The 17,808-nt window shown below is 39.6% G+C and overlaps 1 protein-coding gene across 15 annotated transcripts in view; it reads right to left on the reverse strand.

Moving 5' to 3' along the window:
* ASPH (aspartate beta-hydroxylase) overlaps positions 1 to 17,808 on the reverse strand; it is a 205,666-nt gene that overhangs the window by 99,772 nt on the left and 88,086 nt on the right. For 13 of the 15 annotated variants that reach the window (XM_054590175.1, XM_054590169.1, XM_054590170.1 and 10 more), the window contains one exon: positions 9,192 to 9,233. The exons of the other annotated variants lie outside the window; for them this stretch is intronic. In XM_054590175.1, the coding sequence (XP_054446150.1) occupies positions 9,192 to 9,233 (42 nt within the window). The remainder of the gene's footprint in view (positions 1 to 9,191; positions 9,234 to 17,808) is intronic. 15 annotated transcript variants of the gene reach the window in all.

The following is a 17,808-nucleotide window of genomic DNA, read 5'->3' on the forward strand; positions in this document are numbered from 1 at the left end:
GGGCTGCATGTGTACTTTCATGACATAGCAGATGGTTTCCACAGAGCGTGTAATCCAAAGACAAACAAGATAGAAGCTGCAACATCATATATGACCTAACCTTGAAGTCACACCTTGTCTTTTCTGTAATACCCTATTGGTGACACAGGTCAGCACCATTCAATGGAGAGAGTACTACACAGAGATGTGAATGCTAGAAGCAAGAATCACTGAGGCCGTCTTGGAGGCTAACTGCTATAGAAACATACCTTTGAAAAACCAGAACTGCTTCTAGTGAAATTTGCAAGTTTGTTTTCTTCTCAATACACATGCAATCTGGGTAGCAGAAAATACAGGCTTGAGGTAGAAGACAGCAGAACTCGAGGCAGGCAAAGCAACCAAAAATTTAGGTGGGAAATCCCAGAAGCAAGCCCCAAAATCTGAGTGTGAATTCTGCCCAAATCTATAGCAGGCAATTGAATACGCAGGCACCAGAGTCAGAATTAAAGCAAAAACAACTACCTCCACCACAACAACCCAGCAGCTGGAAGCCAACCAACCTGAGCCGAGGCAGTACTACTTCACACTGCAGAGGAAACAGATTTTTCATTTTCAGGGAAATGAACTGTCTACTCGACAACAACAATCCTCAGAAACAAAACAAAATTGATATCAGAGTTGCTACAACAAATTATATATACAATTCAGCTTTTGACCAAAAATTATCAGACATGTAAATAACAGGAACATCCTGACCCACATTCAGTAAAAAAAAGCAGTCAATATCAATGGCCTCTAAGTGTGCCCAGATATTGGGTTTATCAGAAAAATGCTTCAAATCGGTGATTATGAGTAAGTACAAAGAATTAGAGAAAAACATAACACTAAGGAGTGAACAGATATTGAATCTCACCAGTAAAATAGATACTATAAAAAAGCAACTAGAAAGCTATAGCTGAAAATAGCTATAACTGGAATGAAAACTTTACTAGGTGGGCTCAATGGCAGATATTTAGTGGCAAAAAAAAAAAATCACTGAACTTGACGTAAAGGTAACAGAAAGTATGCAATCCAAAGTAAAATGGAAAAAAAAAATGAATGAACTTTCAAAAACCTGTGGAACAATATCATGCAGTCCACCAAGTAATTGGAACATCAGAAGTAGTAGAGAGAAAGAAGAAAAATTATGTGAAGAAATAATGGCTGAAAAATACATAACTCACAAGATTTTTTTGTTAAGGATTAAATGAGAACATATGTGAAACTAACTTGAAATGTAATACACTGGAGACATTCATTCATACTTTGATATTTCTGTTTGTAAACTCCACCTGCCTACCAATTGCATCTCATATTATCACCATCAAGTGAAGAGACAAGAAAAGGAAAAGGGATTTATCCACACATTTTTTTCCATACTACAACTATTCATTCAGCTCCTACTATGTTATTGTTAAGTGCCACTGGATAGATGTGATGATTATCAATTTTTTTGTGTCAACTTAGCTAGGCCATGGCACCCAGATACTTGGTCAGGCATGTCTGGATGTTGTGAAGGTATTTTTAGATGAGATGAACATTTAATCCATAGACTTTGAATAAAGCAGATTTTCCTCCACAGTGTAGGTGGGCCACATCCAAATCAGTTAAAGGCCTAAAGAAAAGGACCTTCCTCCTCCCACAAGGAAGAGGGAATTTTGTCTCCAAACTGCCTTTGGCCTCAGCAGCAACATCAACCTTTCCCGGGGTCTCCAGCCTGCCTGCCTACTCGGCTGATTTTGGACTTGCTAGCCTCCATAATCACGTGGTTCAATTCTTTAAAATAAATCTGTGTCTCTGTCTCTGTCCATCTCTCCTTCTACTTCCCTTTCTCTTTCTAGACACACACACACCATGTTGGTTCTATTTCTCTGGAGAACCTTGACTTATACTGGGGGTGGGGGAGTCATGGTCCCCACTCTAAAGAAGTTTGTTGTCTAAAAATTAAGAAAACTCAAAACATGTGCTAAAACTCTATAAGCACAGGGGTTCTTGGGAGCCTAGAGGAGAAGCACATCTTCTGGTTGTGCAAGAGGGATACAGTCAGGGCAGGGTTCCTAGCAGAGGTCAGCTCTCAGCTCAGGTTCAGGAACAGGAGTTTGACAGGAGAATGTGAAGTGGGAGGCCAGGGAGAGCATTTTGGCCGGAGGGAAGTCATAAGCTGGAGCCAGATCATGAGATGCTTTACGTGCTGTACTAAGGAGTCAAGTTCTTAATCCTCAGGCAACGTCTCCATTTTTGTTCAAATATGTTATGTGCGGTTGTAAAAATCCCAGGAAAAATGTCACAGAAAAAAAATTGTTTTAAAACCAAAAAATTTTTTCATTAGCCTTGATTATTGCCCTTGTTGGTTCAATTTCTATTTTCCTCATGATCACAGAAAACTGAAAAGTATTCACATGAGATACTAGTTGTAGCAAGATGATTTACTGGCTATAATATAGCCATCTCAGCTTTTTCTTTAAATTGCATTACAAATGTGATTTCTGTAAAAAATTACAGTGTTAAATGTGACTTGCTTTCTGGTGCCATCTGGTGTTTCTTAAGGCATTGACTGCTACTTTTGAAAGAATACAGACACAAATACTAACAAGGAAATCTTTAAATGCCTCCTTAAAGACATTCACAAAAACATACTGTTTAAGCATATCCCTATTTGTAATGAATAATATGATGGAATATTAAATATTTGTCTAAATCACAGAAAAATTTCAGGAAAAAGTCCCTGATGGAACACACACGCATATACACATACACACAAGCCAAAACACATTTCCTTTTTTCAGATATGAGTGTGCTATTGCTCCTCATTTTTTTTAAGGCTCACAAACCCTCAACTACTAACTGACATTTGATATCTATGAAATTAGTAATATATTGCATACTTTTATATATAATGAACTTGTTAAAGCACACCTTTTAAGTAGCAGAGAAGCATTCTGACTCCTCTTTCTCTTATCCCCTTTCCTATCCATTAGCAGATCCTACTGGCTTTTCCTGTGAATACGTGCAGATTTAACCACCACCCATCACCTCTACACCTTGCTGCCACCGTCTCTCCCTGGACCACTGCAATCATCTTCTAAGTGGTCTCCTGGGTTCCAGTCTTGCACCCGTAGAGCCAGAACCAGCCTAGTACAACATATCAGTCTTCAGCTCAGAATCTCCCAGCGGCTTCCAGTCTCACGGGATACACACAGCCCTTCTTCAAAGGCCTTTGTGATTCAAAGCTTGCAGCCCCTGTGCTCTCTCGCACACTCCTTGCTACCCCTCACCCAGGCAAAGCCCACCTGTCCTTAGGGACTACGAGTGCCCTGTTCCGCCAAGAACTCCCCTCTCTCGGGTGGCTGCACAGCTCACAGCTCCCTTGCATCTTCAAATGTCACTGTCCAAGAGGCTTATCTATAGGGCAACATCGCTGCCTGCTGTCATTCTCTGTGCTCTTCTCCCGGCTTTATATTCCTTCTCACAGTTATCACTGCCTTTTATATTCTAATTTGTATATTCTGCCAATTATATGCTAATCATATATCTAAACACACGCAGAGACACACACACACAAATATAAGTACCATGAGAACGGGGGTTTTGTTTTTACTCTTTTGGTCCCCGTGCCTAAAACAGAGGCTGGCACAAAGCAAGTCCCCAGTATGTTACTGAGTAAATGAATGAATAAAAATAATTGTTTGCGACATCTAATGAGCCATTTTTGAATTGCATTGCTTTGTAGTACACATTCATGCTTTATGGTCATGAAATAGAGACTATGTGGGAAGAGATGACACCCAGTGGGGAGACACTGATATAGCAATTTTATCTAAAACAGATACAAACAATCTGATTCAATTAAAGAATCTGAAATCTCCAAATGAGGGCCAATTTTGGGATAAAGCCTATTGCAAAACTATGACTCTATCAAAATAAATTAAATCTAATTCTCTAAAAGAAAGGGTTCATATAATTATTGATTCTAAGTAAAAACAAAACCTTCCCAGTCTTGTCAGTATTTCCTCAATATACTTGAAGGAAGATAACACAAGCAGAAAATGAGGCAACCTACTAATTTACGCTGAGACAAATTTATAATTGCCATTAAAAATCTCCATTTCTACATTATGAAATTAAAATCTGATTACTAAAACACATTCTTTTTTTTAAGTTGAGATATAATTGACAAAACACATTCAAGTTTTCCATTACATATTCCAAAAATGAAGTATTTCCCTTTCCTTTTTCCCTATCAGTTAACAGCATCAAATTTGAGTAAAAAAAATAAATGAAATTCCCAAAGCTGACAATTTGCTCAAATAGGGTTTTCAGAAAGTCCATAGTAACATTTATTACTGCATTTAACACTCAATAAAATACTTTCATCACAAACATCTTTGGTCGGTACTGATATAAACTGTCAGTTTTACAGGATGGAGAGCAATGAACCAATCAAGAGAAGCTGCTGCACTGATCCTACTGTTCCCACGAAGAAATAACCAGGGGAGCCCAGCTGCACTCTATTGGAAGACTCCTTTAAGATCAGAACCCCTGGAGGGTAAAGCTGTGCAGGGTACGGTGGGCAGTGCGCAGGGAGGCACAGCCCCCAGGATGAAATGGAGCCGCAGCATGGCTCCCAATAAGGCCGTGAGCGGCAGTCTAGGACAGGTTTGCACGTGTTCACCATCTGCGGTGAATGATGCCCACAAATCCACCCAGAAGCAAACCAGTCAGTGTGTGAATGAGAAAGACCCTACTCTGCAAAGACACTTGCATGGGCTGGGTGTGGCATCCCACTGCATGAAGAGAAATCTCCAGACTCCCTCCCATGGCCCCTGACTTCTCCACCTGCATCGCACACACTCTTGGGCTTATTCAGGGTGCCCACCTCGAAGCCTGTGCACACTGTTCCTCTGCTCAGAGTGCTCTTAGCTGAGAGTTCATGCAGACAGCCACCTTAACACATCAATATCCTCCTCAGGGGACTTCTCCCCGTACCTCCTCTCTCTCTCCACACCCTCCTGTTTTGTTTCCTTCAAAGCATGATCACTAGTTCAGTTTGTGTGGCCCCAACTCCCTAGTGAAATGTGCATGCCCTGAAGGCAGGAACCTTGTCTGTCCTACTCTTACTGTGTCCACATGCCTAGTGCTAGGCATGCAGTAGGCATACAAGTATTTAAGTGGATCAATTAAGTGAGCAATTTTTTTTTGAATGATGAGAAATTGATAGTTTTTTTATAAATATATTCTGATGACCTGCGGAACTTTTTAGTACAGAACAGTAACCGTTCTCCTGCAATACGGTGGTAGAGTACATCTTATTAACAAGGCATTAAATACATCATGCTTAAGACTGCAAATAGCTGCTTCCTCGCCACATTTGATATTCCCTTCTTCAGAAACAGAACCCTGAATTTTGGCATTAACAAGATTCTGTCAGTTAAATGTAGTTCTTCTAAGAAGCCGTCCTATTATCTGGATGTGGCTGTAACGACTGGCGCTCGAACAACCCTTTTGGAACATGAGGTTATGAACCGAGAAGGGCAGAATGGCAAGAGAGGAGCTGCGTCCCTGACAAGCCACTGAACTGGTCCTGGGTTATTTATGCGGGTAAGAAATAAACTATCTTATTTAAGCCAATAAAATTTGTGGTTTTAGGAAATTATATGTAACTGAATTTAACTGTAACAGGAATGTGGGGACTGGTAGGGAAGGTCTGAATCGGATATGTTACTCAGCTCCTGAAGACACAATGAAGAGAAGGGTAAAAATAGGGGCTGTTAAGAAAACCAGGATTTTCTTGAAAAGTGTTTATTTCCTTAGTCAATGTAGGACAGAAGAACAAGAAGAAGAGGATGAAGAGGATTCATTTTGTCTCTTCTCTGTTACACACTGGGATGGTGTCTGGGATTACAGAGTGAGACTTGGGTAAACGTGGTCCCAAAGAGCAGCCTCAGTTTATGACATCAGTGGTCTGTGCCTTAAAGCCATATGAGGAAATGTTTACTGGTCCAAGGAAAACTGAGTGATGGGGGTCTTTTAGTGAGTTTTTTGTAAAGATACATTTATTCAATTTCAAAAGCTGTCTTTTATTCTTAAATTGTCTTTTGCTTTTATAATTGATAATGATGGTATATGTGTATCTTTTAAAGGTCTTGTTTTAACTTATCTAAGTTAGATCTCCAAATCAACCAATTTAATTACTAATAAAAAGCAATTGCAAGTTCAGATATTTGGATAATAATAGTAGCAAGCTGAGGTTAGGATAATGATGATAGTAGCAGATTGCATTTATTCCTTACAAATATTATTTTCATTTTATTCTTCTACAATGAAGTATACCCTATGAGGCATGAGAATCATTATCCTCAGTTCTAGACCAAAACAAACAAACAAACAAACAAAAACCCAAAACCCAAAAAGTCCTGAAGGCTAAAGTGTTTTTAAATACAGGTTTTCTTTCCCTTATTAGTTCTGTGCTCCAAAGAGGTAAGTCTGATGATTCCATGTCTTCACTGAGCTTAGACATATTAGATCACAGAAGAGATGGCATAATTGCTCTGTTTTCCTGATGGATGACAACAGCAGAGTCTTCCTACCCCAGGGTCACTGATGTCTTGGGTCTGCCATAGATTTCCATGCTAGGTGTGCTGTCTGGGTCTGGTTTTCACTCCTACAGTTTGGGTTTTATAGAGCCTTTAATGTCTGTTCATATTAATTATTAGTAATTAAGAAATAATAGAAATTCATTCAACAATTACTTACTGAGTATCTACTATACGCCAGGCACAGGAAATACAACAGTGTGAAAAACAGACAAAAATGTGTTTTTCATGAAAACTTGATTCCAGTGGAAAGTTTGGGAAATAAACACTAAAAAATGAAACTATCAAATACAATCGCATGGTGGTCACTGCAAAGAGAACACAAAGCAAGGCAACAGACTGGAGCGTAAGAGGGTTGTGATCTGACGTAAGATGAGTAGGAGGCTCCCTGAGAAGGCAACAGGTGAGCAAAGAGTAAAGCAGCAAGCTGGGTGGGTACCCAGGGCGACAAATTCAGGCTGGAAGGAATGGCCAGTGCAAAGGGCCCGAGTCCCGTGTGCACCCGGCAGGGAAGACAGTGCAGCTGTAGTAGAGTCAGCAAAGAGAAAGCACAAGGACATGAGGTTGTGGAGGAAACTGAAGAAAAGAGAGGACAGACTGTGTGCAGCCTTGTAAACCACTGCAGAGAACGTTGATTTTACTTTCAGGAAGATATGAAGATGCTGGAGGCATCTAAGCCACATCATACAACTTAGTTTTCAAAGCGTCACTGAGGCCGCAGTACTGAGAAAGATGATAGAGATGAAGGTGGAAGCGGGAAGACCAGTTAGGAGGCAACGGAAATAACCCAGACAAGAGAAAGTGGTGGCTGGAACCTGAGTGATAGTGGGTGAAGGTGGCAGGAAGTAGCTGGCTTCTGGACATGTTCTGGAGAGACCTGACAGAATTGGCTATTGGAAATACAGGGAGGCGTGAAAGAGAAGATTCATGAGAGGAGTGGGTTGAAGGGGGTCTTGAGTTCAGTTTTACATGTAAGTCTGAAGTGATGATCAGACATTCAGTTGAGGTTGTCAGGTAGACGTCAGGTAGACAGCTCGATATTCCAGTCCGGAGTTCAGGGAAGAGACCCAAGCTGCAGGTAAATGTGGAAATCTTTGACAGACTGAAATATTTAAAGCCATGAGATTAGTTGAGATCACTGAGAGGCTGTGTAGAAACTCTCTGAGGACTGAGTTCTGGGACACTCCAGTGTCCAGTGGTCAGGGAGTATCCAACCAGAGAGGCTGAGAAAAAGCAGAGTTCAGAGTCGGAGAAAAGCCAAGAGCACGTGGTATCCAGCAGGCCAAGTGAAGGAAGCATCGGGGTAGCAGAAGTGATGAGTTCTATCAGAGCTGTGGATACCCTCCTCCCTACTTTGTTTTCCCCCCGCTAGCGCTTATCACTATCTAACAGTATGCTATGAATATATGGGAAGTTTGGGGATTGGCAAGGCAAGGCAGCATGGAGAGCATCCATACACAAAAATCAACCAACAGTTTCCAACAGTGAGGAGAAAATGCAGAAACAAGCTACTGAGACATGAGTAGGTAGGTACTAGAAGAAACAGCTAAAGAAAATTGGGAATGGGACTTGTAGACAGAGGGTAGTAGGGTAGACGCCTTCTGCTTTTAAGTCATAACTTTTAAAACTATTATCTCCATGTAACTTTGATAAAAAATTGAAAACAACCAGTCAGGAAAAAAAAAAAAATGCATGAGCTAGATATTCAGTTCCCAGCCTAAGGGCTATAAACTTATGGCCGGAGGACAGCAACTCCACATAGCTTATTAAAGTGTTATTTACATACTGAGCAGCTTTGGCCTTATACATTATATGTCCTGTATCTTTTCAATGTAGACACTGCTTTCATCACTACAAATTAAAGGCATTCCTGAAATTGTAATAATGTTTAATTATTGAGGATTTTATCATTTCATTGATGCTAAAAGTACAATCATCCATATAATTTTTTAACTTTAAAAATAGCTTCTCACTCTAAGTTTAGGAATCTTTATGGGAGTTGAATTAAAATTGTACTGGGTTGTTGAAGTTCTTAGAATGCCTTTGTAATAAACTCCCCTCTATGTGGATATAACTTTGTTTGCATGTCTTTCCAACAGTCTGGCATCCTTTGAAAAAAGATAATGCATTCTAGTAGTCTTTGGACCTTTATATCTAGCACAGTTGCCAACATAGGTGACAATAAATAATAACATTTTCTAAGGGCTTTGTGCTAGACACTGCTTTAAACACTTTACATGTATTATCACTTAATTACTACTAAGAAACAAAAGCCATATGGTTTCTGAAGTTGGTACTATTATTATTCCTATATTACAGAAGAGGAAACTGAGGCACAGAGGTTATGTGATTCTCTAGGACTCATATCAAGTGAACACCAAAACTGCGATTAGAAGCCAGGAAATCTCTTTCCACAGCCTTAGCTCTAAATGTTTATGTAGACTATCGATAAAAAATTTGTTGAAGGAATCATTGAAAGAATAAATTCAGTGGCAATTTATTTTAGCTAGTGATATAAAATAAAATCCTCATGTTGTTCATAGAAGTATATTTGAAAGGCTGTTTATTTGATGCTCTCACCTTTTTCTTTTTGTTCTGGATCATCTGTTTTCCTATTTGTTTCTGGAAAGTAAATACAAAACAAAATAAGTACTATGAAAGTCACCATTCACTGTCTCCAAATGTAGGGCCATATTTAAATGAATTCAAGTTGATATAATTTAAAAAATATTTCTGGGCAAACGTTCCCATTTTCCAAAAATCCTGAATTTTTTACACTTGAAACTTGTTATAAACTATTAAGACTAGACTCATTTGAATTAGTTATAAAAGTCATCAAGTGGTAACTAGGCATCAGGTGCCTGGCCACATGTTTCTCATTTAAAAGAGAGTTGATGTGGATTATCTCTGCCACCTCTAAGCGCCCCTGTGAGTACCAAGGCAAATTGGGGTAGGTAGAAGCCTTCATCCAAGCTTACTCAGTATTTTGTCTCCTAAAAACATAAGACTATACTAGGCACGGTGTGCTTTCAAGGACTGCATTATGTCACCGTACCGAGAGCACTCGTCTCACTTCTCTAAGCACTTGATTCACACCTGGGTTATGAGCCCAGGTGTGCTGTATGTAGCTCACCTGTGAGGAGCTGCGGTGGGCCTGAGACCGCCACCTGTGTCAGTCTTTCACTAAGTTAATTGAAGTTAGTGTCCCTCCCAGAAATGGGCTTACCATGCACAGTGGAACCCACCAAGAACCTGGACTGGCCAAAGAACATCCGTTCCCCAGCGATGACAACAGAACCATGACCCGACTATGTGTTTATAACCAAACTCTGCATTTAAAACCTTACATCTGGCTTGTTGTTTCATACAGATTAGGATCTAGTGAATTTTCGAAGCAGACCAGTCGATTATAGTCCTGGTAGGTACCCATCCAGGTTGGGGTATTTCTAGGAACATGTGTATATGCATATGTGTTGCAGGAAGGACGGGGAGTTTGGGACACATACAAATCACAGGATCCGTCCGTCCCCACAGTAGACATGAGAGGGTGTGGGTGCCATCCCAGCTGGGAGCAGGGAGGCAATCACAGATCACTCGGTTTTTTGGTCCCAAGTTTCCCACATTCGTTCACAGAAAACATTTCACGTTTTGGAGGTGAGAAGTAAATATGACACAGTCTTCTGATGTAAGGAAGAGATTTTTATAGGTCAAGCATTTTTCTCCTTTGAGACCCTAGGTGAGAAGATGGGAACCAACTTCGAAAGCTAGTGTGCCAGCTTAACGTAAGCATGCCTTATTTGTCTCTTGTCCCTGACACCCTATGGGGAAAGGTCTTATTTCCTCCTCTGTGCAAAGGAGGAGGCAGAGGCTAAGAAAGTAGTGTCAAGGTCAGTGGTTTACATCACTTCAAAGCATATGATCTTCCTACTGTGCCTTTCTGTACCTTTCTTGGGAAAGAAATACTAGAGAAATGCAGGTCTTGACTTTTGCAAAGAGTGGGTTTTATAAATTTGACTGCCACCCACTTTTTGACCAGTACTACAAGGAGGTATCCAGAACATTAAAATGAAACAAAACAAAAAATGACTTCTTGATCTTATTAACTGTAACTGCCTTGTCATAATGTTAGGTGGTACATTATTTAATAGGAAGCAGTGTCATAGCCATCAGGGATACAGGATTGAAGAAAAGTGTCCAAAATGTCAAGGAACTCTCTTTCTAGTGGTATCAGCAACTCCTGCCCATCCCTCAGTAAGCATTCCCTGGTGCTCACGTGTTCGCTCTAGAGTACCCTAAATGACCTCAGGCTGGCAGGCGTTTTGGCCTCTCTGACCCTCAGTTTCCTTGCCTGCAAGCAAAGATGACACTCATCTGCTGGGAAAACTCAACTCCCTAACACGAAGCACTTAGAATAAGTGCAGTTAGTAAGTCCGTTCCCGCTTAGTTTCTTTCCTTTCTTTCTTTCTCTTTCTTCCTTCTTTCTTTCTTTCTTTCCTTCTTTCATTCCTTCCCTTTTTCTTTCTTTCTTTCTTTCTTCCTTTCTTTCCTTCCTCCCTTCCTCCATCCCTTTTTTTAAGATTTTGTTTATTTTTAGAAAGAGGGGAAGGGAGGGAGAGAAACAGCAATCTGTGGTTGCCTCTTATGTGCCCCCAACTGGGGACCTGGCCTGCAACCCAGGCATGTGCTCTGACTGGGAACTGAACCAGTGACCCTTTGGTTCACAGGCCGGCACTCAATCCACTGAACCACACAAGCCAGGGCTGTTCATGCTTAGTTTCAAGTCTTCTGAACAAAAATTTAAAAAGGACAGATACAAGGACTACTTCATTGTAACCCTGTCCCTAGGAATATAGCATAATAAATATTAAACAAAATAAATGTTACCTATTAGAAATAAATTAAGAAAGGTGTTGAAAGTACTCCTTTGTGATCACAGTCATCGAAAATGACATAATATTCTAAAATACTAGTGAGTATGAAATGAATTGATTTTATTATGTAACAAATAAAAATAATATACTTCAGAATAATGACAATATAGAGAAGAATTCTTCGGCATTTTATTGTCCTCAAGTAACATTAAACAGAAGACATTTACATTATTTTTAGAAAATCCATTGATGTTGCCCAGCTTGGCGTATATTTGTAATGACAAGGCTCATTAATTCAGAATTAAAAAGTATTTGAAGTTGACCACAGCATAAGGAATCTTCTATTCCAGAGGTGATTATATACAAAAATTCAGTAGAACTTATTTTAATCTGTTCTGTCACTCCTAAATTCCACCCCCCAGCAAAAAAAAATTATGGCTTTATAAAAAGTAGTGTTCTGTGACTCATAATATGATAAGAGCTTTATTAGATTTTGAGCAGCAACTCCGTATTACCCATGTCACAGCTTTAGAAAATTATTGCTTTTCTTACTAACTTATTATATGGGATTTTGTTACACATTGGGTCAGCAAGTATAATTTACATTATAACTATGATCTATAATGACAAAAAAAAATCTCTTTGATTTTAACCCTATAAGCAGAAAAGAACATCACCTTATCTTAAAAACAATGTTAACATAATCAAGAGACACCCCTGACACATAAATGAAACCACTTCTATGGCTTTTTATATAGCTCATGGTCCTTTCAAAAGGATATTGTAGCTACTTCCTTTTCTCACAGATGAATATTTCATCACAGCCACCATTCTGAGTCACAAATAAACCACATTAAAAATAGAAGATACTTCAGTGTAGAAAGAGAAAAGCTCACACGCTGGGAAATAGCAGCAGGCACCGGGCTCCGTGAGTGCTTTCCACAGGTCCTAAACGAGCCCAGCCGGAGGCATTATTGACTTTCTCGAGTTAGAGCACTGTGCTGTCTTTAGTGTTGTGAGGGCATTATTTAATTAGCCAAAGGCAGAACAATCTTTAAGTTATACACTAGGAATCTGTATAGATTTTCTAAAATTTAAATAAATATTGACTGGACAGCTGTTACGCCAGCAATATGAGGTGGCAGAGAGCCATCTGGCATATGGTGAAACAGGTCGCTCCTTCTCTCTAGGCCCTAACCAGGAACTTATCTTCCCCCTCATTTTGAAAAATAAATTAACCATAATAATTTAAATCTTTCATTGAAATATTAATTTTTTCCTATCTAATGAGCTAAAAGCTATAGGAATCTCAAATTTTGAGTTTTACCCTGAATACTTGAAGCTGCTATAGACTTTATTTTTTAAGAATATCAAGTACAGATATATACAACTCAAATCTTCACAGCTACTAATGACCTCTATTAGTGTTTTTAAGGATGCTAAGGCAAGGTAGGCCTAATGCATTTAAATCCCGTTTAATGCAGTTTGCACATCAGTACAACACAATTAGTGGTAATTCCTAATAATATATTAAAACCCTGCCAAGACAACTGCTGCTACATCATCAGTTATTAAATGTTGCCTGAAAAACCCACATTAATATAAGACGAGAAGATGTGTCACTAAAAATAAAAATAAAAATCAGGAGAAAAGAAATATAATGGAGTCACTAATGCTATCAGAAAAGGACATGCAGGAATGTAACATTACATATAACTTTTGTTTTATAAAAAAATACACTAAAATGCCAGTGGACTACGATTCAAACATCTTTAGTGTTCACTCGCAAAGATCTTGATCTGCTCAGTAATTACTTCACAAGATCTATCACAGACATCTTTTGGAGCGTTTGGTTAGGCTGGTCCTCCTGGGGTAGTAGGGGCGGTCTGTTTGAAGCTTTAAGTATCTGCAAAAATAAGGGGAAATCTAAATTAAAGGACCAACCTGACACAGACTGTGAAACTGCTTTATTTCTTTTGACTTTTAAAAACACACCGACAGAAGTAAATGCTTTTTTTACTTTTGTGTTGTTGTTGTTTTAAGGGCAACCTGATGACAGAATGTTTAACTACTTAGAGAGGTTCCTGGGGTAACTTGCAAAGCTCTTGATGAAACTCTAAGGCTCTTCAGAGCATCTGAGAATTACAACTGAACTTAAGAATGTCAATCTTTTGAGAAATACAAGTATTAATTTCTTTCTTCCGTCAATGATTCCACTGTGTTAAAAAATAAGAGGAAAAAAACCTTGTGTGGTATTCAAAAAACAAACATAGGAAGGATTTTCAAGGATCAACTGGATACTGTAAGCTGTGGTTACAATATATTACTTTAATAATTTTATGCCAATTTTTAATGCAATTGACAATATAAATGGTCAGTTAAAAAAAAAAGTATTCACAAAATTTAAAAAGAACTAACATTCAGTCCTGTCCAACTTTTTACAATTTTTTTCTCATTCCAAACTTTAGTACTGCATTTATTTTACTCTCACGGCATTAAATTTATGTTACAATTAGAATAGAAAATGAGCTGGTTCACATAAAGGGCCAGCCACTTTTTGACAGACTTTCTAAAGCTGGGTTATAATTCTTCCTTCCTTATCTATCCAAATATCCATTTATCTATCTACATAGTATGTGTATGTGCATGCGTGTGTAACCAGAAATTTTTGTCTAAGCAGAATAATTTGGGGCTAATGTGAAGTAACTAGAAATTGTATGTAGACTTATATCCAGTGAAATGAGTGTTTATGTTCACCAAAAAACATACAAAAGAATATTCATAGCAGCTTTCTTCATATTAGCCAAAAACTGGAAACATTCACCACAGCCATCAATATAAAATAGATTTTTTTAAAATGTGGTAAAATATAGTATTTAGCAATGAATAAAACCAAAATTATTTTCCATAACAAAGTGGATGAAACTCAAAGACAGGATGCTGAGCAATAGAAACTAGTCACAAAAAAAGGTGTGTGTGTGTATGTGTGTGTCTGTGTATGTGTGTGTGTATAAACTCACTATATATATATATAGTTGTGTGATTTTACTTATGGCTCTATTTAATTAAATTCAAAAGTAGGCAAATCAACCCATAATGGTACAGGTGAAAGTAGCAGTTACCTGTGGCAGGGGTATACTAGGGGAAGACAGAGAGATTTCTGGGGTGCTAGAAGCATCCTGAGTAGCAAGTTCAAGGATGTTTATATATGTACAAGTTCATCAAAGAAGTTCATCAACATTTGCACACTTGTGTATATTATACCTCAAAAAAAAAGTTTTAAAAATGAGCTTGACTTTAGGTTCTCTTAGAATTTATCCATTAGCTGGACTGTGCTAAGCATTTCTATAACCCACGTAATCAAAAATACCTTGAGACTATGGGAAGTTGTTCAAAATATAATAATGAATACTGATAAAAAAAGCAAATAAACTAAAGGCTCAATTATAATTTTGAACAACTCAAAATATGCTCCTAAATATTTAAAGACGACCCCACCCATAAGTGGTTCACCAAATTGCAAGTCCAGCATCTCCAAAATTAGGCCAGTCATCTCCCTCCTACTGTTTCCTCCTGCCTTCTATGTCTCCTTAAGGTTCCACTGCGCACCCATTCAAGTCTGAAACACACGAATCGTCCTCAAGTCTTACCCCTCAATCAGCCCCCCTTCCATCAAATTATTTCCAACTCTGATTTCTATGAAATCAACCTGCCTCCCCATTTCTCCTACGGCAGTTCAGGCTCGCATCGTTTCTAGATTAATGCACCTGCCCCTTATTAGTCTCTTTTCAGTACTGCTCTTTTCAAATCTGTATTTGATCACATGACTCCTCTGCTTGGAATTTTTCAGGGGTTTCCTGTCACTTTTGGACCCAGCTTCAAAATTTTAATCATATATGAAACCCTCCAAACAGTGACGCCTGCCTGATTTCCACCTTATCTTCCTACACACTGGGTGGTACACCATCTGGTCTTAGTTCTGCAGGTTCTTCTTTCCCTGTTCCCCCCTCTGCCAGCCCCATTGCATCGATCAGCACCTCAAAGCTCAGCTCTATCACAGCACTTGGGCGGCCTTACCTCACCCCCTCACCCCGTAGCTGGGTTGGCTGTCCCTCCTCCTGTGTGCTGCACTGCGCTCCACTCTGGGGAGTTAATGACATCGTGTTGGCTGTTTTTACTCAGCTGTACGCCCACAGGTCCATGAACCACTATGATGCAGGGACTATATTGTTGATCACATATCTTTCTTTACTGCAGAGCCTGTACTACAGCTGTTGCTCAATTTGTATTTTCTTGAATAAATGAATGATCAACTCAGTAACAATAATGTGCATACTGGCATTTTTTTATATGAACTAAGACCACACTGGCTGCCATCCTAAAGCTTGTTATGGGCCTTATTGATCAGTGTTAAACAACATGGCTGACAGGAGAGGCGTGAGTAAATGTTCTGGAACAATGCCCCAGAGTGAAACCCTCACCACTGCTGGAGCACTTGACAGGGGATGAATTTCATATGTAACAAATGGGATGGCCATTCTCCATTTTCAGAGGGACAGCAGCAGCTGAACCACCAGGAAACAATGATGCTCACAGGCCTCCATTGTAAATAACATGATCATAATCACAAAATAAAAAATTAACCTTATTTCCTGGCATTGAATGACAGAAAAGTCTTGATGAAACCAGGTAGTTGAATGATCATAAAGTATTATTTGGCAGGAAATTTTACTCTGATAAATTTCCCAAGTGATTCCTTCATAAATCATTCAATTTGTGTTACATATGTTTATGCTGTCACGTTGCTAGAAATATGCTGTATAATTTCAAGTAAAAATATGAATTTGAGGAGAAAGGTGAAAATCCACTAAAGAATCAGGGATTTAGAAATCAATTTAAAAAAACTGGCTTTTCAAAATAATTGGTTTCTAATATCAGAATGATCAATTCTTAGGATTGACCTTTTACATCCTTGCCAGCAAAGCACTTAAAGATTTACAAATATAAACAAGATAGCAAAATTTAAACTATTGGACGAACTGTTTTTTTACAATGAATCATAATTAATTTTTAACATTTCTGAGTCTTAAATGATTTACTAATATATAAAGAGAAAGATGCCACAATATATCTTTAGTTTTATCAGACCAAAATAACTCTCAAAACGCATCGGCTTGGATTTCCGGTGGTGTAGGTAGATATGGCTTGCCTCACTGGACAGCCACATCAAAATTACAACTAAAATATAGAACAAACATTACTCAGAACCATCAGAAATTGAGTCAAATGGAAATCTGACAACTATGGAACTAAAGAAACCACATCAGAGGTGCACAAACACAGAACAGGCTGGTCCCACACCCACGTGTGGTGGATAAAAAACTCAGGAGGGGGATTTTGGGAATGAGGAGTCCCAGTCCCATGCCAGACCTCCCAGCCCAGGGTTCCAGTAACACGAAGGTAAGTCCCCACAATTTTTGGCTGCAAAAACCAGTGGGGATTGAGTTGATGGAAGAAACTTTTGGAGCCCCAAGCAGTTCCTCTTAAAGAGGAACTCACACAGGGACTCACCTACTCTAACTCACACTGTTTGAGCTCCAGCACCATGGTGGGGGCTTGAAGGGCACCAGTGGCGTACTGGGAGAGGCTGAAATGACATCAAGGCCAGCAAGGGCCACTGTCCCTTTTCTGGGCCTCCCACTGCAGGGCCACAGGGCTGGCAAGCTGGTACCATGTCTGAAGCTCCATCAACCTAACTAACACTGTTTGACCCACCTTGGAGATCCCAGAGATTCCAGCCCACCCAACTTAGGGCCCACTCAAGCTGTCTTTCCATGTGAATGGCTGGTCTTGGCTCATGCTGCACAACTTCCTAAGTCCTCTCAAACAAGCAACAAATGGTCTCAGGGAGCCCCAGGCCTGGCATTAGCAGCAGGCAGCCTAGATTCACAGATTGGCTTTACCTGGGAATCTCCAGGCCCAGCACAAGTAGTAGCTATTTCAGATTGCTTTATAGCTCAGGCAGGTGGCCCTGGGGAAAACATAGGTAGGAGTGACCTTGGCCTAAACAACCTGAGAAATCCCAGGGCCTGTGAGCCCAGTGGACAGCTACAGACCACGTCAGAGCATTTACACTCTGCCCCTGCACAGCTGATCCTGCATGGAAGGTATAAGTTGGTGATCAGTAGTCACCCGATCCTTACAGGTGACTGGCCTGGGTAAATCCCTCCCATTGGTCTGCCAACAGCAACCAAGGCTCATCTACAAGAGAAGGGTGTACTCAGTCCACATGAAGGGCAAACCACAAGTACCCTTCTTGGGTGATA

Source organism: Pteronotus mesoamericanus, unplaced genomic scaffold, assembly GCF_021234165.1.
Source record: "Pteronotus mesoamericanus isolate MK-2021 breed Mesoamerican mustached bat unplaced genomic scaffold, CSHL_Meso_final scaffold_174, whole genome shotgun sequence".
Taxonomy (NCBI): domain Eukaryota; kingdom Metazoa; phylum Chordata; class Mammalia; order Chiroptera; family Mormoopidae; genus Pteronotus; species Pteronotus mesoamericanus.